Source organism: Mytilus trossulus, chromosome 2 (genome assembly GCF_036588685.1).
Source record: "Mytilus trossulus isolate FHL-02 chromosome 2, PNRI_Mtr1.1.1.hap1, whole genome shotgun sequence".
NCBI classification, from domain to species: Eukaryota; Metazoa; Mollusca; class Bivalvia; order Mytilida; family Mytilidae; genus Mytilus; species Mytilus trossulus.
Genome location: NC_086374.1, coordinates 49,882,071 through 49,908,773, shown reverse-complemented (window position 1 = coordinate 49,908,773; position 26,703 = coordinate 49,882,071). Strand labels below are relative to the sequence as shown.

General features: G+C 33.7%; 1 protein-coding gene across 2 annotated transcripts in view; it reads right to left on the bottom strand.

The window, feature by feature from the left end:
- The window catches only part of LOC134707479 (uncharacterized), an 89,072-nt gene extending 62,881 nt beyond the window's left edge, over window positions 1-26,191 (bottom strand). The window contains exons 1-13 of one of the 2 annotated variants that reach the window (XM_063567239.1): window positions 25,961-26,191; window positions 23,085-23,171; window positions 20,854-21,016; window positions 16,615-16,787; window positions 15,824-15,954; window positions 15,219-15,354; window positions 14,696-14,822; window positions 13,580-13,686; window positions 8,937-9,061; window positions 4,617-4,735; window positions 3,943-4,052; window positions 2,406-2,558; window positions 116-240 (exon numbers count right to left, since the gene is read on the bottom strand). In XM_063567239.1, the coding sequence (XP_063423309.1) occupies window positions 116-240; window positions 2,406-2,558; window positions 3,943-4,052; window positions 4,617-4,735; window positions 8,937-9,061; window positions 13,580-13,686; window positions 14,696-14,822; window positions 15,219-15,354; window positions 15,824-15,954; window positions 16,615-16,787; window positions 20,854-21,016; window positions 23,085-23,171; window positions 25,961-26,132 (1,728 nt within the window). In that variant the 5' untranslated portion in view covers window positions 26,133-26,191. Of the gene's footprint in view, window positions 1-115; window positions 241-2,405; window positions 2,559-3,942; window positions 4,053-4,616; window positions 4,736-5,576; window positions 5,615-8,936; window positions 9,062-13,579; window positions 13,687-14,695; window positions 14,823-15,218; window positions 15,355-15,823; window positions 15,955-16,614; window positions 16,788-20,853; window positions 21,017-23,084; window positions 23,172-25,960 lie in introns of those variants that run through there. The other variant, XM_063567240.1, reaches the window with a different exon arrangement.
- Between the last annotated feature and the right edge of the window lie 512 nt (window positions 26,192-26,703).

Below are 26,703 nucleotides of genomic sequence, written 5' to 3'. Positions count from 1 at the left end.
GAAAACATAATATCTGTTACATGGTTGGGTTGTTGTCTCTTTGACACAATACCCATTTCTATTCTCAATTTTATAATGCCCATAAATGGGGCATAAAAATGATAAAGACCCTTACATCATTACTTTCAATACAGGTACCATATGAGGTACCGTTATAGGTGAAAGGAAATATACAATGATCCCCAACATTGTCTCCACCATATGTCTTCACACTGTTAGCTGGGACAGCATTACAGATACCTGAAAGAAGATATCATTACAAATATAGGTACATCACTACAACACAGAATCTGAGCACAAAATAGGGTAACCAGCTTCACACTGTTAGCTGGGACAGCATAACATATACCTGAAAGAAGATATTGTTTCACCTGTTATAAACACAGAATAGGGTAACCAGCTTCAAACTGTTAGCCAGTATATAGCTTTTTCAAATTCTTCATGAATCTAAAATGTTCCTATTGAATTTGATAAATTTTTTATCATGATGTAAAAATTAATTTACTCAGTCAACCTATACAATTTTGCCATCATTATCAAACACTATTTTTCATTTACAATATATGTTTTTTTTCCTGAAAGTAAATGATATCAACACAAAGATTAATTGATTGATTGATTGATTGGCCTTTAATCTACTTTCAATACTATTATGTCAGTCAAGTTTTTATTTGTGGAGAATGTGTGAGTGCCCGAAAAAGAGAACCGCTGACCTTCAGAAGGAAAACTTAGAATCCTATTCAATTACAAAGAGGCTGTCACAACGACAGCATACCGGATTTATTAGCATTTATTTGTGTCCTGGCAATATCACAAGAACCATTACTGACGATTGGTGAAAGTTAAAATTCTCAATATCAAATTTGACCTCTATTTTGTCATCAGTATCAACATATTAAAATTTGAAAAGCTTAGATTGAATGGTTTGTGAGTAAATGCAACAACGTGAATGGAAACACCATTTTACGATCTTTCAAGAACCATAACTCCTGAACGGTAAAAGTCAAAATCGTCATTATTGAACTTGACCTCTATTTTGTCATCAGTAACAACATATTAAAATTTGAAAAGCTTTGGTTGAATGGTTCATGAGAAAATGCACGGACACGACTGGAAACACCATTTTTCAATCTTTCAAGAACCATAACTCCTGAACGGTAAAAGTCAAAATCGTCATTATTGAACTTGACCTCCATTTTGTCACCAGTAACAACATATTAAAATTTGGGAAGCTTTGGTAGAACAGTTCATGCGTAAATGCACGGACACGACTGGAAACGCCATTTTTCAATCTTTCAAGAACCATAACTCCTGAACGGTATAAGTCAAAATGGCCATTATTGAACTTGACCTTCATTTAGTTGTCAGTAACAACATATTAAAATTTTAAAAGCTTTGGTTGAACGGTTCTTGAGTTAATGCACGGACAACATTTGATTGCTGCCCGCCCGACCGACCGCCCACCCTGCCGCCTGCCCTGCTGCCTGCCCTGCCGCCCGCCCGCCGAGCATCCCCAATTTAATAACTGACATTTTTGTCACAAAAATCCGGTTAAAAATTGGAGTTGTCTTGAACAGGATTGGGAATCACAACTGTAAGGTTTACATGCTGGTAATATAGTAGTTGGACTACTTAGACCACTGGGCTACAGAGACACACAAAGTTGAAAGATGTATATCAAAATAATCTTTTTTGTCAAACAACACTAAATATAAGACTTGGAGCAAGGTCTTTTAAAATCTTAACCAAACTATTCCATGGCAGTGTTTAATAACATTTCATAAAACAGCTAGTTCAAATATATTAAACATTTGTGCTTAAGGGCTAGTCTACCTAAGAATTAGGCAGTGGTGAAAACATGACAAACAAAAACCCATCCAGGTTGACATTTATTTATGTTCAAAATGTATAATGGTGCAAAAATATACCATTCGTTTCCTTGTCCTTTTCTGGTAATTGAAGATAAAATTTGGTTACAATGCACTAGAAATTTTCAATTAAGGGGAGCTTACTGTGTAATTTGCTATCATTCTAACCAAAGTTTATCTCAAGATTTCTCAAGTTACCAGACACGCCGACACTAAAGACCTACCATTTCTTACTCAAGATGAGGGTTACTTCAAAATAGGATGGCTAGGTAGGTCGGTTTTTTTCAGCCATGTTTTGGTTTTTTTCAAAATTGCCTGATTCTTACAAAGACTGGCACTTAAAATTTGAACAATCAATATCGAAAAAGGTAAAGGCAACAGTAGTATACTGCTGTTCGGAATTCATAAATCGAATGAGAAAAAAACAAATCTGGGATACAAACTAAAACTGCGGGAAACACATTAAATGAAGAAATGCATGTGTCTAGATGAATTATAATTAGATGGATTCAATACATTTAATAAGAACATCCTTACCCCCTGATCCACAAGCACTCTGTCCATTTTGTTTTTCATAAAAGCTGCAGTAATCAAATGATTCACATTTGCTACCATAGTAACCATCATTACAGATGCATTCTCCAGTGACCATGTGACAATGACCTCCATTTTGGCAGCCACAATCAAACTCTGTAATATAAGAATGACTCAAAAATTAAATATAGATAATGTGACCTATCATATTGTTTAAATGTACTGACTGAGGAAAATATTGACACAAAATAAGTTCTTTTGAATGCCATATATTACATTTGAACACTAGACATTATTCTGACTGTATGACTTTTGGTTTCTCTGTATAAATATGACTGAAAAAGAACTACTTATCAGAAATCTTCATTGAAATCCTTTTGTGCAATATTTTTTCTGCTTACAGTTTGTTTGGTACAGTAAGCCAATGTCTTATTTTTGTAATAAAGTCAGTTTTTTTTTTAAGTCTATATTTAATAAATATATCCTACCGTAGTCTAAGATCGTTCATCTTGTCAGTTCGTTAGGTATTTGTGTTTGAACTTAACACACGGGGAAACTCCGCATTGATGTCACTACGGTACTTCTGGCGTAGAAAAATAGTGCAAAATACGTTTTTTCTGCACTTTTGAATAAAAAAACATTTCTAAAGGTAAGTTTTCATTGTTGTTCTCAATTATTGCCAAAAAATGCCAATTTTCTAATGCCCGTTTCAATCTCAACTTCCGAATATTTAAAAACATTCTTGAACTTCACAAAATCCCATTTCCGGCCTCCATTGCTTTGTGTACATTCCATTCAGCGTCATCAATCTTGTGGCAGGCAATATAGGTCAAGCAAATCGTATTTTTAGGAATTTAAAAATGACATGCTCCTTACCTCTTTCTCGATTTTCCCGCGAAAAAAGTCCAACCAAAATGAAAGGAAAACTATATGAAAAAACGATGTCCATGCCATAATTTTGAACAGGCATATAGAGTTGGTTAATAAGAAACAATTTACATTTATTTTTCATAGAATTTTCTTTTTATTCATTATAAAAAGATCGATATTCTGACCATCATGACTGTAGGTAAATATTCATACAAAATTCCCTTGATTTCAAAGGGATGGCAAAAAAAGAGTTTTCGTGTTGAATAAAACCCAGAACTATTGCAAACTATTTTGAAGCAATATCCTACAAAAAAATAACGTAATTGCCGTAGACTGAAAAATCCCCTAATTGACAGTAGAGCAATTTGATTGGATATAACGAATTGACATCACGTGATTTTGACGCCATTGAAATTTTAATGTAAACAAACAAGGTCAGAAGGTTCCGTATGGGACATCATCGTACATTTAGTTACTGACAAACAATTACGAGTTATCAAGCTTGCCAATGCATGGTTATAAAAAATTAAAGCTAAGTCTACAGAAAAAATAAGAAAAAAATAGCCTTAGTATAACGACTTATCATTACACCTGGATACACTAACAATTACTCCAGACTCTCCCTTCAATAAGTGGAGATTAAAAATGTGTTTTCTTAACGTTTCCTTACTTTTACATCTTGCCTGCAGACGACACTGTTGACATCCATGTCTCATGCTACATGTTCCTGTTGTATACTGTGCATTGTCAGCTTCTCCATTACCCTTCAGTTGACCTGAACTGGAGGAAAAATATACATATCTTAATTAATATTCTCTTACAAAGAATACACTAATAATAAAGTTTATATAAGACAATAGGGGTTCAAATTATCATTCATCATCTAGGTACAATGAGGCTGCCTGTAAGATCTAATTATAAGGTTGAACTTTTTTTTTGTAACAGCTCTTTTATTGGACACTATCTTCAGTTAAATTTCAGAAGGCTATCCACACAACTGAGAACAATCCTGAACATTCATGTATGACTTACAATCAATTATAATTATCAACTAGTCACAGCACTTCAAACCTTTATAAATTTCAATGTAGAAACAACTTTATAACTTATAAGGATTTTTTACTCTGAATCTTAAACAATTCTTACAGTTTGTATAGTTATAAGTTATATCTGACACCAAATTGATTTATTGTTGAAAACTACGGTGGATTTATTAATATTCATTGGATACCAAATTTCGTAGATTCTGTGGGCACAGAGGAACCACAAATTTAAGTGTTCAACGAATTACAAATTATCTGAATAAATTAATCCATATTATATGTCTAAAACAATAACTTTTACCTGTCCCAGTAAGAACATCCCACCATCTGTGATCCAGATGGACATATCACTGTTCCTGATCCTTCTACATTAAACAGAATCACATGACCAGGATCGGAATAACGACACAATACTTTTGGCTGAAAAAAAGAAATATAAATTCAACATATATAAGAAATCTTAATATTGAATTAATAGTCATTTTGTTCTAAATATATGGTTTTTTTTCTTTGGATGAAGTGTTGTTATTCACTGTCAAAAATGTTAAGATGATGACTAGAGAGATATTGTCCCCTTTATGCGGAAATGACCTACTATATCAGACTTATCCCCTGGTTTGAAATTACATTATAGCCAGTGAAGGTCGTTAAAAACTTCCAATTGTTGTTGAAATTACATTAGCAACACAACGGGTGCCACACGTGGAGCAGTAACTGCTTACCCTTTCCAGAACACCAGAGATCAGCAACCAATTTTTTGTGGGTTTCATATTACTCAGTCTTTAGTTTTCATTGCTGTGTTTTGTATACTGTTGTTTGTTTTTTTAATTGTTTTTTTTGCAAAGACATTGTCAATTTGTTTTCTACTTATGAGTTTGAATATCCCCTTGGCGTATTTTGCCTCACTTTCATAGAGCATTTTAGTTTGGTATTTTTTTTTATACACATGATGTGCATTAGTCTCAATGGTATCTATCAAATATATATTATAAATGCATGTTATACATGCATTCTAAACTAATTCAAGTCTCAACAACATCAAAATTTGTTGGAACTTCTAACATTTACAAGTATAATCTTTGTGCAAGAGTTATAATACAAACACAAAAATTAACTAAATACACTTTACGCTTCTAATAAATAGTAAGTGTATGTGGATAGCTATAAAATTGAAAGTTAAAATTAAATATTACCTCCCCTGATGTTGTAAGTTTGTAACACATGTATCCCCATCAAACTTTGCCCCAGAATTGAATAGTACCTCTCCTGATGTTGTAACACATGTATCCCCATCAAACTTTGCCCCAGAATTAAATATTACCTCTCCTGTTGTTGTAACACATGTATCCCCAACAAACTTTGCCCCAGAATTAAATATTACCTCTCCTGAGTTTGTAACACATGTATCTCCATCAAACTTTGCCCCAGAATTAAATATTACCTCTCCTGATGTTGTAACACATGTATCCCCATCAAACTTTGTCCCAGAATTAAATATTACCTCTCCTGATGTTGTAACACATGTATCCCCATCAAACTTTGCGCCAGAATTAAATATTACCTCTCCTGATGTTGTAACACATGTATCTCCATCAAACTTCACCCCAGAATTAAATATTACCTCTCCTGTTGTTGTAACACATGTATCTCCATCAAACTTCACCCCAGAATTAAATATTACCTCTCCTGATGTTGTTACACATGTATCTCCATCAAACTTCACCCCAGAATTAAATATTACCTCTCCTGTTGTTGTAACACATGTATCCCCATCAAACTTCACCCCAGAATTGAATAGTACCTCTCCTGATGTTGTAACACATGTATCCCCATCAAACTTCACCCCAGAATTAAATATTACCTCCACTCATGTTGTAACATATGTATCCCAATCAAACTTTGCCCCAGAATTAAATATTACCTCTCCTGTTGTTGTAACACATGTATCCCAATCAAACTTCACCCTAGAATTAAATATTACCTCTCCTGATGTTGTAACACATGTATCCCCATCAAACTTTGTCCCAGAATTAAATATTACCTCTCCTGATGTTGTAACACATGTATCCCCATCAAACTTCACCCCAGAATTAAATATTACCTCCCCTCATGTTGTAACATATGTATCCCAATCAAACTTTGCCCCAGAATTAAATATTACCTCCCCTGATGTTGTAACACATGTATCCCCATCAAACTTTGCCCCAGAATTAAATATTACCTCTCCTGATGTTGTAACACATGTATCCCCATCAAACTTTGTCCCAGAATTAAATATTACCTCTCCTGATGTTGTAACACATGTATCCCCATCAAACTATACCCCAGAATTAAATATTACCTCCCCTCATGTTGTTACATATGTATCCCCATCAAACTTTGCCCCAGAATTAAATATTACCTCTCCTGATGTTGTAACACATGTATCCCCATCAAACTTTGCCTCAGAATAAAATATTACCTCTCCTGATGTTGTAACACATGTATCTCCATCAAACTTCACCCCAGAATTAAACATCACCTCCCCTCATGTTGTAACATATGTATCCCAATCAAACTTTGCCCCAGAATTAAATATTACCTCCCCTGATGTTGTAACACATGTATCCCCATCAAACTTTGCCCCAGAATTAAATATTACCTCTCCTGATGTTGTAACACATGTATCCCCATCAAACTTTGCCCCAGAATTAAATATTACCTCTCCTGATGTTGTAACACATGTATCCCCATCAAACTATACCCCAGAATTAAATATTACCTCCCCTCATGTTGTAACATATGTATCCCCATCAAACTTTGCCCCAGAATAAAATATTACCTCTCCTGATGTTGTAACACATGTATCCCCATCAAACTTTGCCCCAGAATTAAATATTACCTCTCCTCATGTTGTAACATATGTATCCCCATCAAACTTTGCCCCAGAATTAAATATTACCTCTCCTGATGTTGTAACACATGAATCCCCATCAAACTTTGCCCCAGAATTAAAAATTACCTCTCCTGATGTTGTAACACATGTATCTCCATCAAACTTCACCCCAGAATTAAATATTACCTCCCCTCATGTTGTAACATATGTATCCCAATCAAACTTTGCCCCAGAATTAAATATTACCTCCCCTGATGTTGTAACACATGTATCCCCATCAAACTTTGCCCCAGAATTAAATATTACCTCTCCTGATGTTGTAACACATGTATCCCCATCAAACTTTGTCCCAGAATTAAATATTACCTCTCCTGATGTTGTAACACATGTATCCCCATCAAACTATACCCCAGAATTAAATATTACCTCCCCTCATGTTGTTACATATGTATCCCCATCAAACTTTGCCCCAGAATTAAATATTACCTCTCCTGATGTTGTAACACATGTATCCCCATCAAACTTTGCCTCAGAATTAAATATTACCTCTCCTGATGTTGTAACACATGTATCTCCATCAAACTTCACCCCAGCATTAAATATTACCTCCCCTCATGTTGTAACATATGTATCCCAATCAAACTTTGCCCCAGAATTAAATATTACCTCCCCTGATGTTGTAACACATGTATCCCCATCAAACCTTGCCCCAGAATTAAATATTACCTCTCCTGATGTTGTAACACATGTATCCCCATCAAACTTTGCCCCAGAATTAAATATTACCTCTCCTGATGTTGTAACACATGTATCCCCATCAAACTATACCCCAGAATTAAATATTACCTCCCCTCATGTTGTAACATATGTATCCCCATCAAACTTTGCCCCAGAATAAAATATTACCTCTCCTGATGTTGTAACACATGTATCCCCATCAAACTTTGCCCCAGAATTAAATATTACCTCTCCTCATGTTGTAACATATGTATCCCCATCAAACTTTGCCCCAGAATTAAATATTACCTCTCCTGATGTTGTAACACATGAATCCCCATCAAACTTTGCCCCAGAATTAAATATTACCTCTCCTGATGTTGTAACACATGTATCTCCATCAAACTTCATCCCAGAATTAAATATTACCTCCCCTCATGTTGTAACATATGTATCCCAATCAAACTTTGCCCCAGAATTAAATATTACCTCCCCTGATGTTGTAACACATGTATCCCCATCAAACTTCACCCCAGAATTGAATATTACCTCCCCTCATGTTGTAACACATGTATCCCAATCAAACTTCACCCCAGAATTAAATATTACCTCTCCTGATGTTGTAACACATGTATCCCCATCAAACTTTGCCCCAGAATTAAATATTACCTCTCCTGATGTTGTAACGCATGTATCCCTGTCAAACTTTGCCCCAGAATTAAATATTACCTCTCCTGATGTTGTAACACATGTATCCCCGTCAAGCTTTGCCCCAGAATTAAATATTACCTCTCCTGATGTTGTAACGCATGTATCCCCAACAAACTTTGCCCCAGAATTAAATATTACCTCTCCTGATGTTGTAACACATGTATCCCCATCAAACTTTGCCCCAGAATTAAATATTACCTCTCCTGATGTTGTAACACATGTATCTCCATCAAACTTTGCCCCAGAATTAAATATTACCTCTCCTGATGTTGTAACACATGTATCCCCATCAAACTTTGCCCCAGAATTAAATATTACCTCTCCTGATGTTGTAACACATGTATCCCCATCAAACTTTGCCCCTGAACATTTGTTATGCACACAGGTACATTTCTCTGGGTAAAGTCCTGCAGGACACAGGGCTCCCATTGTTACTATCTGCTCTACAATAAAATTCATACAAATTAAAAACAAACCAGGAAATTGGAAATGGAATTGATAAAGTAACATAATCCTTCATATTTACAACATTTATTAAAGCAAAATGATTAACTGATTTTATAAGTTGTCTTTTGAGTACATAATGTGACACATTTATTACTAAGAATAGCAAATGGAACCATTTTTGAAAGTATCATGTTTTCTTTGAGAACATATTTAAACACACATTACTCATCTGTTTGCATGTCACCTGTTTTCCTTGAGTACATATTGTAACACATATATAACTCACCTCTTTGAACATTACATGCTTTTCTTGAGTATATAGTGTAACACACATATTACTCAACTGTTTGAGTGTTACATTTTTTCCTTGAGTACATGTTGTAGCACATATATTACTAACCTGTTTGTATGTCAAAGGTTTTCCTTGAATTCATATGGTAACACATGTATTACTCACCTGTTTGTATGTCACATGTTGTCCCTGAGTACATATTATAACATATGTTTTACTAACCTTTTTGTATGTCACATGTTGTCCCTGAGAACATATTATAACATATGAATTACTCACCTGTTTGTATGTCACATGTTGCCTGAGTACATATTATAACATATGTATAACTCGCCTGTTTGTATGTCACATGTTGTCCCTAAGTACAAATTATCACACATGTATTACTCACAGGTTTGTATGTCACATGTTGTCCCTGATTACAATTTATAACATATGTTTTACTCACCTGTTTGTATGTCACATGTTGTCCCTGAGTACAAATTATCACACATGTATAACTCGCCTGTTTGTATGTCACATGTTGTCCCTAAGTTCATATTATAACATATGTATTACTCACCTGTTTGTATGTCACATGTTGTCCCTAAGTACATATTATAACATATGTATTGCTCTTCTGTTTGTATGTCGCATGTTGTCTCTGAATACAAATTATCACACATGTATTACTCACCTGTTTGTATGACACATGTTGTCCCTTAATACATATTTCAACATATATATTACTCATCTGTATGTATGTCACATGTTGTCCCTGAGTTCAAATTATAACATATGATTTACTCACCTGTTTTTATGTCACATGTTGTCCCTGAGTACAAATTATCACACAAGTATTACTCACCTGTTTGTATATCACATGTTGTCCCTGAGTACATATTATAACATATGTATTACTCACCTGTTTGTATGTAACATGTTGTCCCTGAGTACAATTTATCACACATGTATTACTCACCTGTTTGTATGTAACATGTTGTCCCTGATATCAATTTACAACACATGTATTACTCACCTGTTTGTATGTCACATGTTGTCCCTGAGTACAAATTATCACACATGTATTACTCACCTGTTTGTATATCACCTGTTGTCCCTAAATACATATTATAACACATGTATTACTCACCTGTTTGTATGTCACATTTTGTCCCTGAGTACATATTATAACATATGTATTACTCTTCTGTTTGTATGTCACATGTTGTCTCTGAATACATATTTTAACATATATATTACTCACCTGTATGACTGTCACATGTTGTCCCTGAGTTCAAATTATAACATATGTTTTACTCACCTGTTTGTGTGTCACATGTTGTCCCTGACTACAAATTATCACACATGTATTACTCACCTGTTTGTATGACACATGTTGTCCCTGAAAACATATTTTAACATATATATTACTCACCTGTATGACTGTCACATGTTGTCCCTGAGTTCAAATTATAACATATGTTTTACTCACCTGTTTGTGTGTCACATGTTGTCCCTGAGTACAAATTATCACACAAGTATTACTCACCTGTTTGTATATCACATGTTGTCCCTGAGTACATATTATAACATATGTATTACTCACCTGTTTGTATGTAACATGTTGTCCCTGAGTACAATTTATCACACATGTATTACTCGCCTGTTTGTATGTCACATTTTGTCCCTGAATACATATTATAACACATGTATTACTCACCTGTTTGTATGCAATATTTTGTCCCTGAGTACAATTAATCACACTTGTATTACTCACCTGTTTGTATGTCACATGCTGTCCCTGAGTACAAATTATCACACATGTATTTATCACCTGTTGGTATATCACAAGTTGTCCCTGAATACATATTATAACACATGTATTACTCACCTGTTTGTATGTCACATGTTGTCCCTGAGTACATATTATAACATATATATTACTCACCTGTTTGTATGTCACATGTTGTCCCTGAATACATATTACTAGTATAACATATGTATTACTCACCTGTTTGTATGTCACAAGTTGTCCCTGAATACATATGATAACACATGTATTACTCACCTGGTTGTTTGTCACATGTTGTCCCTGAGTACATATTATAAAATATGTATTACTCACCTGTTTGTATGTCATATGTTGTCCCTGAGTTCATATTATAACACATGTATTACTTGCCTGTTTGTATGTCACAAGTTGTCCCTAAATACATATTAAAACATATGTATTACTCACCTGTTTGTTTGTCACATGTTGTCCCTGAATACAAATTATCACACATGTATTACTCACCTGTTTGTATGTCACATTTTGTCCCTGAGTACATATTATAACATATGTATTACTCTTCTGTTTGTATGTCACATGTTGTCTCTGAATACATATTTTAACATATATATTACTCACCTGTATGACTGTCACATGTTGTCCCTGAGTTCAAATTATAACATATGTTTTACTCACCTGTTTGTGTGTCACATGTTGTCCCTGACTACAAATTATCACACATGTATTACTCACCTGTTTGTATGACACATGTTGTCCCTGAATACATATTTTAACATATATATTACTCACCTGTATGACTGTCACATGTTGTCCCTGAGTTCAAATTATAACATATGTTTTACTCACCTGTTTGTATGTCACAAGTTGTCCCTGAATACATATTAAAACACATGTATTACTCACCTGTTTGTATGTCACATGTTGTCCCTGAATACATGTTATAACATATGTATTACTCACCTGTTTGTATGTCACATGTTGTCCCTGAGTACAATTTATCACACATGTATTACTCGCCTGTTTGTATGTCACATTTTGTCCCTGAATACATATTATAACACATGTATTACTCACCTGTTTGTATGTAATATTTTGTCCCTGAGTACAATTAATCACACTTGTATTACTCACCTGTTTGTATGTCACATGCTGTCCCTGAGTACAAATTATCACACATGTATTTATCACCTGTTGGTATATCACAAGTTGTCCCTGAATACATATTATAACACATGTATTACTCAACTGTTTGTATGTCACATGTTGTCCCTGAGTACATATTATAACATATATATAACTCACCTGTTTGTATGTCACATGTTGTCCCTGAATACATATTACTAGTATAACATATGTATTACTCACCTGTTTGTATGTCACAAGTTGTCCCTGAATACATATGATAACACATGTATTACTCACCTGGTTGTTTGTCACATGTTGTCCCTGAGTACATATTATAAAATATGTATTACTCACCTGTTTGTATGTCATATGTTGTCCCTGAGTTCATATTATAACACATGTATTACTTGCCTGTTTGTATGTCACAAGTTGTCCCTGAATTCATATTAAAACATATGTATTACTCACCTGTTTGTTTGTCACATGTTGTCCCTGAATACAAATTATCACACATGTATTACTCACCTGTTTGTATGTCACATTTTGTCCCTGAGTACATATTATAACATATGTATTACTCTTCTGTTTGTATGTCACATGTTGTCTCTGAATACATATTTTAACATATATATTACTCACCTGTATGACTGTCACATGTTGTCCCTGAGTTCAAATTATAACATATGTTTTACTCACCTGTTTGTGTGTCACATGTTGTCCCTGACTACAAATTATCACACATGTATTACTCACCTGTTTGTATGACACATGTTGTCCCTGAATACATATTTTAACATATATATTACTCACCTGTATGACTGTCACATGTTGTCCCTGAGTTCAAATTATAACATATGTTTTACTCACCTGTTTGTATGTCACAAGTTGTCCCTGAATACATATTAAAACACATGTATTACTCACCTGTTTGTATGTCACATGTTGTCCCTGAATACATGTTATAACATATGTATTACTCACCTGTTTGTATGTCACATGTTGTCCCTGAGTACATGTTATAACATATGTATTACTCACCTGTTTGTATGTAACATGTTGTCCCTGAATACATATTATAACACATGTATTACTCACCTGTTTGTATGTCACATGTTGTCCCTGAATACATGTTATAACATATGTATTACTCACCTGTTTGTATGTCACATGTTGTCCCTGAGTACATGTTATAACATATGTATTACTCACCTGTTTGTATGTTTCATGTTGACCCTGAATACATATTATAACACATATATTACTCACCTGGTTGTATGTCACGTGTTGTCCCTGAATACATGTTATAACATATGTATTACTCACCTGTTTGTATGTCACATGTTGACCCTGAATACATGTTATAACACAAGCATTTGAATGCTGTATCTGTTACAGCAATACATTTTCCTTCATTTTTACAGGGAGATAATCTACAAAATATGAAAAATTGTTAACAGCATTGTTATCTCCTTCCTCTAACAAGATAAACTTAAAAATCAAAGAAAGTAGACTTTATTTTTTTATGTTGTAAGTGCAATTGAATGAACAAAATAGTGGAAACTAATTTCATAGGTACTTGAGACATCATATGAAAACTAGAGACTCCAAGGAGCTAGCTGTCCCTCTCCTGATATTTTTGTTTAAAATTTTATATGCATGTAGTTTTAGAGATATAAGCCGAAAACTGCATTTTACCCCTATGTTCTATTTTTAGCCATCACAGCTATGGTTGGCAGGCTGGGTCATCAGACACATTTTTAAAAATTGATATACTTATGATGACTGCATGTGGCCTTACTCTCAGTAGTTACAGAAGAGAAGATTTTTGTAAAAGATTACAAAAATTTACAAAAACTTGTTTAAAAAAATTGACTTTAAAGGGCAATTACTCCTTAAAGGGTCAATTGACAAGTTTGGTCATGTTGACTTGTTAATAAATCTTACTTTGCTAAACATTAATGCTGTTTTCAGTTTATCTCTATCTATAAAAATATTCAAGATAATTAACAAAAAATAATTGCAAATTAAGGGGCAGCAACAAGATGACAGGTTTTCTGCTTTGACTGAAAATTTCAGAGCAGATAGATACTGACCTGATAAACAGATTTGCTCTAAATACTTCGGTTTCAGAGATATAAGCCAAAATTTACATTTAACCGCTATGTTCTATTTTTAGCCATGGAAGCCATCTTGGTTGGCCAGCCAGGTCGCCAGATACATTATATAAACTAGATACCTTTGTGATTATTGTGGCCAAGTTTGGTTAAATTTGGACAAGTTATTCAGAAGAGAAGATTTTGAAAAGGTTAAATGACAACAACAACAGACGACAGACAATGGATGCCAAGAGATGAGAAAAACTAACTTGGCCCTAGCTGGTCAGGTGAGCTAAAAATAAATTTCACAAACACTATTTATTTTCAAAACCTGTTAACTTACGGTTGTAGACATGGATGAGTGGGTATAAACTGTAACATCAATGCTGGAGTACCAGGATCGTTCTTCAATGTAGGGAAACACTGTCCTGGATATCCCCCACATCGCCCAATAATAGTTTGTGGTAATCCTATAATGAAGGACATAAAATATTCTGAAACTTGGAGCATGGTTATTATAAACTACTGGTACGTGTAAATAAATAAATCAAATTCTTGTACCTGAAAAATTGTAAACTAAATATTTTGAAAAAAACCCAAAAGGTGTACTAAGAATTATCTGACACAAAAATGAAATATTAGATTAAAAATTAAAATTTCAATGAAAATTAAACCAACAGGACACATAGACGACAGATGGATATGCATATTGATAATCATGCATTTGCAAAAAAAGAACATCACAAGCATGACATGTCTGAATTGATAGATGCAGTTGCGGACGTTACAAAATGGTTAGACTTGCTGATGACCATAACATAATCTATAATATTTTAATATATACAAAAGACTAATTTTCTATATACCTGTTCCATAAATAGAAAGTCTCCAGGTCCCCCCACACATCTGTTGATGGTTTCCTTTACAAGGTGTGTTACATTGTGTATCCACTGCTGCACCATGCTTATTATGATTGTCTCCACAAAAACATTGGGCGTAATACTGAAAAAAAGACATGATAATAATTGATTATAATCTAACAAAATTAGGATTTAATGAATACAAGTAACTACCTTTAAAGATATTGGTCACTTGTGGAGCAGAAACTGGTAACTTTTTTTAGAGCACCTGGATTCATTTAAGATTTAGTTGGGATTGTTTATACTGCTTAATCTTTAGGTTTTTTTTAGAGTGTTTTGTTGACTTATTTGGTAATGGGGTTATTGCCTTATTGGTCTCTCTTTCGCTGATGGTTTTAGATAGCTCTCTTAAGAAATGCTCTTTTTTCCCTATTAATATTTTTTAATGTTTAAATGTATTGTATATGGACAAATGTATATGGACAAATGAGAATCAACATTAATTTATGCGTTATAATTTCAATGAGAAACTTAACCTTTCATCCTGAAAGTGAATGTATTTAATCATAATGTCATTGACTGATATTTTTTTCAAATAAACAATGTCATACCTGCACACCAGAATAGGCAAATCCCCGACTTCTACAATGTTGTATACACATATCTACAGTCATGTGGTTGTTATATAAATACTGAGCTGGTAGCATTCTGTCATCTTTGTCTATAAAGCATCCAACATAAGCTGAAAAAAAAATTAAACATTTTTTCTTAGTATGTAATGATTCAAGTAAATGAGTATTACTTTTGGTTTGTATATGTTTGGAATCAGGCAAATGTATGCTTGAATTAAAGTTACAATATAGAAGAGTTAATATTTCAGATCAACGAGTGGGTCTATGAATGTGGGTTATTGGAAATCGCATAATGCAATAAACAATTAGAGGCTGAACTGCTAACCTTGTACATGTATCATAGGGGAGGGTAGGCTTATAGAGCTATCTATATGATTAATACATAGTCATAGACGTTAAATATGCCTTTATCCTATCATTGCCTATTTTGCCCCCTCACACCCACCCCCTTCCCAATTTTTTTCAAAATCCTTGATCCGTGTATAATAAAATGTAAATGAACAAAAAAATGTGTCCATAGGACATCATCCTATGCTACTGACACTTATTTGTTTCTGTTCAGTGAACTGTGAAACTGTAGTCAAAACCTTCATTTTTCACATCATAATGAACATGCAGATTAACATGTGTTGAAATTAATGTAACCACAATTTTATGGTAAACAATCGTAACAAGTTCTTTAACCTGACAACTGACAGAATAAACAGATGAATTATACACCATAAAACATAATGCACTTCCTGAATGGTAGGAGTAGTAAAAAATCTTACTTGTATTTGATATAAATGGTGTTCCTGTAGCTTTGGTATTTGGATAAGATCCACTCCATGTCCACTTAACCTTTGGTGACACAACAAAAGGTGTCAGTCTGAGATCAATCTTAAAAATGCCTCTAGGAGGACAATTTGTAGAACTACTGTATTTGTCTCCAGCTGTTCCATAACTACAAGAGATTTCAAAATGATGTCCATCACAATAAATCTAATATCAGCAAAATGAAGAATCCCAAAGTAAACATTACATAAAATAACATACAAATTTTGAAATTTATAGGAACCATATATATATGTCGTGGACAAGTTGTTATTGTGGTTACAGGTTATAACAATTAACATGTATAAATTTTTTATGTAAAATTATTGAAATATTCTTCTAAAGGGATTCAATGTAGATATATGTCGAACTATGTGAGGTAAAATGAGAGAGAAATTAAAGTTTCAAGCAGAAACCGCCCAAATCCACCCAGACAACAATCTACAATCAATAGTGACTGACTGATGGATGGACGGACAGAGGTGAAAACAATATGTTCCGCAAAGAACCTTCGAGCTATGATGGCAAGGTCTCCTAAAAAAAACAAAAAAACTACAACAATCTCCTTACACCCCTTACTTACGCACTAAGAAATTCATAATGAATAAAGCTACAGTTATAAAGCTGAAGACCAAAAAACTGAATCTGAAGACCATACGAACATTTAATTTTGATTCTGTGTTCCTATGCAAACCAATATACAATCAAGACACCAGCACTTGTTGTAAAATTATCTATATAGAAATATCAGGTAAAAAAAATCTCAACCAATCCTTGCAAGTCATGGTGCTGGTAGTTGTTAACACCAGCCCTGACAAACTTGGTGTAGACAATGAAAATGTAAAGAGTTGACAGACGGGCGGACCTACGGAAGCAAAGTGAGACGAGACGGATCACAACAGCTCACCTGACCAACACTAGTATTAGATTTTGCAAACGAAAATTTCGACTTTTCACCGTGATTTTAATTGTCCTTTCATAATATCTGTTTTCACTTCTTTTTTCTGGAGGTTGTGCCAGACTTTATATATACTGTGTTTACCACAAACCACCAAAATTAGAATGAGATGCATTTATGAAGTTGTGTTTGTAATACGGTACATAATTGGGCAAAATTTTCAGGTTGCAAGTAAGAAATATATAAAGACACAGAGATACAATTAAAAACTAACTTTTCACTTGAAACAGTATTTCTATCTTTTATTAAGGACATTAAGAAAATATCAGTCACCTGGTCTGAGACAACCAATGACTTGCAAATTTTAGGGGTGGGGTGGGGGGGGCACGCATGCCACGCCCCCGCCTAAATCCTCCCCTGCATTAGTTTTCGTGTTAGAATTGTTTCACATTTTATCATGTTATGGTCATTTATAGCCAACTATACAATATGGGATTTGCTCATTGTTGAAGGTTGTAGTGACCTATAGATCAGTGACAGATCTAGAAATTTGCATAAAGGGGACACTAACTGTCTAAGAAGGTCCCACTCCAGTCATGCCTCAGTGATTTCCTATACAATCAACCAAATTTTCCCAACAAAAAGGGGGTCAGGACACCCTGCACCCCACCCCAAATAACATCCACACCATTTGGACTATGGTGGATAGTTACCTTATTGGCAATCATATCACATCTCCTCTTTTCATTGTTAATTAAGTCAGACAAGAAACATCTTTTCAGTGATGTTTAAGGTCAATTTTTTTAAAATACAAATGTGCAGAAGTTGAAGAGCTAATTATATAACTGGGAAAAAAAATATTTAAATTTCTATTCTTCCAAGTCAGTTTACATTTATATGTATATTTTATTTTACTATAAATGCACTTAACACAGTTATACTTGATCTGCATACATTATACATTGTATAATTTTAATTGATAACAGTAGATGTCATATCAGTCTACATAAATAAAGTGGTAGTACATGTTTGATTTCTGTGATTAAATAGTTCAATAATAAGTATGAAAAATTGAAGGTTAATATATGTACCTAATTACTTATGTATACAATTGTATAACTGTCAGTTAATTTACATGTATGTTTCAAGTCATTGATAAAAACTTCAAAACAATTTTGCAAAATGTATTCTATCTTAAATTTAATTAATTAAGTTACGTTCTATGTCAAAAAGGTATTTAATAAAAACTGATTAAATCTGAAAATTATAACTGCCTTGATTTTCTAAAAGTAAAACATACACTTATACAAAATATATTTGCACCATATTTTAGAAAAAAAACAAGAATTGCAAAACCTTGAATTACATGTAGTACTGTGTTTATAATGGAAAGGTAATTAAGCTAATTAATCAAACCTGACACACTATAAAGCTTCAGGTGTACTTTGGTGTAAGAATGGACCAAGCAAAAAAAGGTACCAAAAAAATAAAAAATTAGATTTATGGCCAAAGTTAAAAAGTTAGTTAATAGTGCAAAGCACTGGAATTATTAAAATGTCAATGTAATTTTTTCAAATTTAATTTGACTCAATAAGATGAGTTGACACTGTCATTATACCAAACTTCTTATGTGTATAACATGCATATTATATATGTTACTCTACTGAAATTACTTAGAGATCAAAAGCTCAAATCAAGGAACAAATTAGCCTGCATGTTATATGTCAGAACTATTGATTCTTGTTTAAAGACTATAATTGCAGAAGTGAGTCTGAAAAATAGAGGCGAATGATACCAGAGGGACACTCAAACTCACAAGTCAAAAATACACTGACACCGCCATTACTAAAAAAGAAAAAGACCAGCATATGAAATAGTACACAAAACACAACATAGAAAACTAACGGCTGAACAACATGAACCCCACAAAAAACTAGAATTGATCTCAGATGCTCCTGAAGTGCTAAACAGATGGTCATGTTAGTACACATCCTGCAAAAATTTTAATTTGGTAGATTACATTCAGGAAAGGGTACAGGATTGTAGTTCCACCATTAGGAACATATCTGCTATCATCTGTGAAACGGATATTTCATTACTGAACGATCAACAAACTTGTTGATTGCGTTTGTAAAACTAACCAAGGCATGTTTTCCACTTCACCACTAGGAACTCATGGTATGATAATTCCTTGTGAGCAGTTCTATCAAGTAAATCATGATGGGAAATACAAGCCCTGAAATATTGTATCAACTAGGAGATATATACTCTACATGCAGGCACTGCTAGAATGTTGTAATATAGAAAAGGAAAGTTCACAATTAGGAAGGTGAAATCAGAGAAACTCCCACCACAAACAATTCTGATGTTATTCTTTATTTGTAGAACAGAAGGAAATCTATAACATTGAACAGTTTGTCACATTCCCAACCTATCTCCAATGTTCCTTGACTGAGGAAAAACTTGCATATTTGTTGACATTTGAATCCATGGTTTAGCTCAAGTTAGCATATATTCCTACAGAACATTTTTGTCGAGCCTTCGATTTTATTTTATAAAGCGAGACATAGCGATCCTGCATTCCTTCGGCGTCGTGGTCATGGGCGTCGACAAATATTCACTCTGTGGTTAAAGTTTTTAATATTCTAAGAACTTTCTTAAACTATCATGGATTTGTACCAAACTTGGAAAGAAACTTGTTTATGATCAAAACCTAATATCTAGAATGAAATTTTCTTAAAATTTTATACCTGCTTATCCGTATTTTACTTATAAATGGACTTAAGTTTTTATTCAAGTTTACATTTAACATACAGTCTCAAAGTTAAAGTTTTTAAAACATATATAAGATTCACAAACTATCCTTGATTTTTACGAAACTTAAACAGAGGCTTCTTACAATCAAAAGATAGTATCAAGAGGAATATTTTTATGGATTTTTTCCTCATTTTTGTTAAGCCTGCAATTAACAGCAAAAGTAGGCGAGACACTGGGTTCAGAAGAACCCTTACAAATTTTTAATTCATTCAACATTAAATATGTGATTTCCCTGTTCGAAACAGAATCCACAAAAATAGATTCCAACAAATAATAATGAATCCACATTATGTTATGATCAAACAAATGAAAACCTTGCTGGTGGATGCATCTTCTAATGTGAAATTTATCTGTTACTGTAATTAATTTTCCTTTCAGGGTTACAAAAATCTGAACATACCGTATAAAATTAGACAAACTTTTTCTGGTCTTACCAGTATACCAGTATAATGCAAGATAATCAGTATAAGGATTTACTTACTCGACCTGTCCAGTTGTATAGTTCACCTGCATTGAGAAAGAATGATCACTTGACTCTATAGTCAATGAATCGAGATTTTTTATCCTGATTTTACTGTACTCAGCCTTCCCACCTAGTTTATAGGGTGTTAGAGGATATAACATAGAACAGTCTGTAGATTTTCCTGAAAAAGACATGATTGGAAATATGTAAGTGGCATGTGACAAGACAACAGACAAACAGAACAGCACCCCTCTCCGTTCCCAAATAAATGTAATGCTCATGCATAATCTACCTTCATAGAAAATATAAAAATAAGGAGATGTGGTATGAATGCCGATACCAAAATGAAGATCAAGGTTAAAAGATTACCTTATATGAAGATGGAATTGGCTACATTTTAGGGAAATTTATATAAAAAAAAGAAGATGTGCCGATTGTGGTATGATTGCCAATGAGACAACTCTCCACAAGGGACCAAATGACACAGAAATAAACACAATTGGTCACTGTAAGGCCTTCAACAATGAGCAAAGCCTATACTGCATAGTCAGCTATAAAAGGCCCCGAAATGACAATGTAAAACATTTCAAATGAGAATACTAACAGCCTGATTTATGTTAAAACAAGTGGTTTTTACTGGTTTGTTTACAGTGCGTCATTACTGAGGATGGTAAAGGGTTATTTTCGTGCAACGCGTTTTGCTCTTTTTATTTCATGTGCAGCCATGAATAAGGGTTGTTATTCACCGTGAAATCGGTAAAAAGATCCATGTGCAAGAAATTTTTAATAGTTTGATCACCCTGAAAAAGCAATTTTATATCGCGTTTTTCCGTGCAAACACCCCCCTTTTTACACCCCTCATTACTGGTACCCATCATTAGTTGACAGTCCGTTCATAATGTTAGCTAACATGATTTTTATTGCTATTACTGTTTCAAATATCAAATGGTAAATGATTAAAATTAACAAGTTATCAATCATTTATTCCATTCCGTTTTACCCTTAAAAGAGGGGTGTTCCTAACAGAGGAAGTTTATACGACTGAAAAGAAGTTGTAAAACTTGTTAACATCAAAGGCCAATTTTATTTAGATATAAAAAAAAGAAGACGTGGTATGATTGCCAATGAGACATGTTTTAGTTAAACCTAGTTTTAGACTTACATTTCTGTAGGATAGATTCAATGGGACTTGATCATAACCCTTGGATAGCAAAGATGACGGTATCACTGGTCACTGCGCGTGAGATGTACATGGTCCCATTGTCGGAAAGGGAAAGAAACGTTGTAAATCACGATTTAAATGGAAGAGCTCACATTTTGCATGATGTGCTTTATGTTTTATGTGTTTTATCTGAGACTACTGTAACTCAAAAAGCTCTACAGAGCTTATATATGTTGTACATGCCGTGTAACCGACTTTAAATAAATCTTTTATGCTGTATGCTCTATCAGAGACATATAATATGTCTCTGGCTCTATGCACTTAAAAGTTGTCAGTTAAATAGTAATTTTAATATGTGTGTGGCTATGATCTGGCAGAGACATATAATACAATTATCTGGCTGTTGGTATTTATATCAACATTATTGTGTCACTCTACTTTTCTCTTCATGTGCCCTTTAATTGGACATACTACTATATTATACAATCATATTATATGTCTCTGCATGTATCGTGAAAACATGAGATTTTTACTTTTGGCCGACCAAAGTATCAGGGTGTATATGCTCTATACAACTCGCCCTCCCAAGACAAGTGATTAAATGTCTCTGGTGTTAACTTATACACTCGGGGTGTGGTTGGTATGGTAACACTTCGATACTTAATTGATAGGTAGTGCCGCTGGGCTTCTGTTATCGCACCCTTTTTATATAATTTAGATTTCAAAAATGTCACACCTTTTCGTATATTTCGTTGGTAAAAATGTGACCTTTTCTCATATTGTTTGGGTTTCATTTGGTGTGTAGTAATGTAACAGCGGAATAAGAAAGTGTCAAAAGAGAGAAAATTGGTTTATACACAGCCGGGAACACAAAGAAAGATGAAAAACGAAGTAATGGGAACCTGAGTTTCCCTTTGCATTATACTTCTATGTTAATACATATATATGTTAACTTTCAATGATTTGCTTAGCCATTTTCGGAAGTATTGTCCCTTTTTCTATTCTATAAATCCTATCCATTGAAACCACTTGCTTACAGTGCTCATCACTATATGTATTGAAAAGAAATGACAAGAATCTCACTTACCGATATTTTCATAATAATATGCAAAGTTATTACTTCTGCCAGTCGGCAAAGTCAGATATTCTTGTGGTGTTCTACCTGGTTGCATACCTAAAAAGGAGGAAAACAATAATGGCAAAAAAATAATAACAAAACAAACAAAGAAACTAGTAATTAAAAGCGACTCATGATTAGTAAGAACAAAGTATAATGAACAAAACTGCATTCATGACACACAAAAAATAGAGAGAACGTTTTAAATTCAGGCAGCAGATAGTTTTTTTTTTTAATCTGGTTATGTTGATATATCCCAGGCATAGATAACCGTAGACATATTTGGCATAACTTTTTGAAATTTTGGTTTCTCAATGCTCTTCAACATTTTATTTGTTTGGCTATATAACTATTATGATTTGCTTGTCACTGGTGAGTCTTATGAGGATGAAACGCCGTCTGGCGTTATAAATCCTTAACTAATGCAGACGCTTTTATTACAGTTTAATGCTTATGCATATTTTTTTTTAGTTCTAATTATAACACAGATCTCTAATTTTCTATTTGTATGCCCCACCTACCATAGTAGAGAGGCATTTATTTTATGGACTGTGCACCCCTTCGTTCGTCCATCAGTCCGTCTGTGCGTTCGTCCGTCCGCCCGTCTGTTCCGCTTCAGGCTAAAGTTTAGGTCAAGGTCGTTTTTGATGAAGTTGAAGTACAATCAACTTCAAACTTAGTACACATGTTCCCTATGATACGATCTTTCTAATTTTAATGCCAAATTAGAGGTTATACCCCCATTTCACGGTCCACTGAACATAGAAAATAGTGCGAGTGGGGAATCCGTGTACTTTGGACCCATTCTTGTTCATTATGTTTACAGTAGCTCATATATTATTTATTTCATAGAGCTAATTCATGGCTTTCTTTTTGTAACGATTTCCATCTTATATGCTTATTCCATTTTTTTTAGCGGTAGATACACTTTTATCATATTTCAAATTTACTTAGACATGTTAAACCAAATCTTTCATGTATAAATGCCAAGTTTTGTGTATATAATGCATGTTGTTATTGTTGTTTTTAATGTTATTGATATGTTTTTGTATTCGGTCAAAAGCTCTCTGGAGCTTGAATATGTTGTATATAGTTTTATAAATGCTGAATTCAAATATAATTTTTTAATCTTATCTTAGTGATGGGACCCGCTCTAATGAAATCTAATTTGGCAATTAAACTTGTTCAACTATTATCGTTTAAGTTCTTTTGCATTTCAAACTATGGGAACATTTTGAGCAGGATACACACAAAAAACTGCCTCGACAAAGGAAACTTATTAACCTCATTAAAAAAAGTAGATAATGAGTAACTCATCAAAGATTTCAGGCTTTTCATTTTGTACCGGCCAGACTACATAAGACTTGTCAGTAACACTCTCGAGAATCAAAAAGTTAAAAATCCAAATAACGTATAAGAACTTAATGAGAAGAGCATTGAAGGACACGCATTCGGAAAAGTTTTGCCAAATACATCAAAGGTAATCTATTCCTGGTGTCGTATACACATTTTCGGACATAGACCAACGAATGATGCACAAACATGCATGCAGTTTAGTAATTGACAATACACGAAGGCCACTACCGTAAGGGTAGGAGATAAATACCCATATATTCAAAATATTTTTAACTTTTATCAGTGTAGACCTATATAAATGTAAGGACAGAAACGGGTTTGAGGGGCAGGCAGTCAGTGGGCCCCCTCTTATGAAAAATTCTTGATCCGCCACTTAAAAAGTACGCATGCTACTCCTGTTTATTCAGTGCATGGTACTGTGGAGAGGAGAGGTATGAAAATGACTAACACATGCATATGAAATCATTTATACCAATCTGAATTTTATTCATGTATGCAGTGCAATGAAGTCTTCCGTCTTCATTTATTGGAAGAAAAAAATTAGTACATATTAAAACTGTCCACAAAATTTAGTGTTTTTCACTAGTATTGTACATTAGTCACCGTATGTACGTATTTTGTGGTTTCACAATCCCTCTATGTTTTCTATTTTGACAGACTTTAATTGCTACATTTGAATATTAAGTATTTACTATGTTATTTAACTATTCGTTTTACTTGCAACGAACTATGAAGTGACACCAACATTTTAAAATATTTTTTGCAGTAACCTGACAGGACGATGGCGTTCGAGGATCGAATTTTCACCGCACGTTTTTCTAAATATTAGTTGACCACACAGTTGAATACACTTTGTATAAAAAGAAATGCATGTCATCACATCGTTTAGATTTATTGAGATCTTCTATAATAATTATTTTACTGCATAGTAACGAAACATTTACCATATGTAAGCATGACATGTGGCATGCTGCTATATAGATTATATAAGAAGATGTGGTATGAGTTCCAATGAGACAACTCTCCATCCAAGTCACAATTAGTAAAAGTAAACATTTATAGTTCAAAGTACGGTCTGCAACACGGAGCCTTGGTTCACACCAAACAAGCAAGCTATAAAGGGCTATAGTTTAATAGATTGATTGTTCGTTTGCTTAAACACCCAGCAGCAAAATTTCATTCACATTATATATATATGCATGAATGGAAACAAATTAACCAGTTATGAAATATGTAGGTTCTTCAAGGGTTTAGGCTGGGTACTTGGGACAAAGGGTAGGAAATTTAGACTGGAAAATGTGATATGGGTAGAAATTTTGTCTTCCACACAGACCCTTTAGAGGGTGCTAATATACGATATCATAAAAAGAATCTTTTAATTCCACAGTATGCCGCCAGTGTTCGGTTAGAACTGGCACTGCATTTGTAAAATATTTCCAATTTACGTTATAGGAAAATAATGACATTATGTTATGAATAAAAGGGCTTACCTGTACAAAACACGGTAATACCGACATTATTCTTCAGAAAAATTACGTACTCGCCGTCAGTACCGTTTGACGTGGTAACAATGTCTCGGCAACTTCGTGGAACTAATAAAGTAAAAACGCTCAAAAAATTTTGTGTAAATATCCATAAATAAAATATATAAGTCGGTAACATATTTGATCACAAAAAGCGTTATTTCTTATAGATAAATTAAGCTACATGTATGTGTATATTTCAACGGGTTCAGAGGTATATTTACACATTAATTTTAATCAGATATGCATCGTTGAACTTAGAAAAGGTAGTTTAATATGTGACATTGAAATTGTCACTAAAACAATGTAGATAGAAGATTACCATACTTGTATACATTTATACATATGTATAAACAGTGTTTTTTGCTCTTCTTTCAGAAATTTTTTATTGTGCAAGCTTGCATCCCATTACCGTATACGCCTATAGTTTATACGAGATGAACACAATAAATAAATGATCGAATCAAAAACACCCACTTCATTCGATTGTCATGGTTGCCCATCTAAACGTCTAACTTTTATTTTTATTTTTATAATATGAATCTAAAATGGACTTATAAATACATCTTATAGAAATACAATAGTTGTAATTTTTTATTTTAATATATCATTTTCGGACGAGAAACTTTATACTAAAATTTACCGCAAAAAGACGATGTTTCGTTCCCATTTGTCATTTTTCATTTTTTTTGGTCCGGCGATACTCCTGT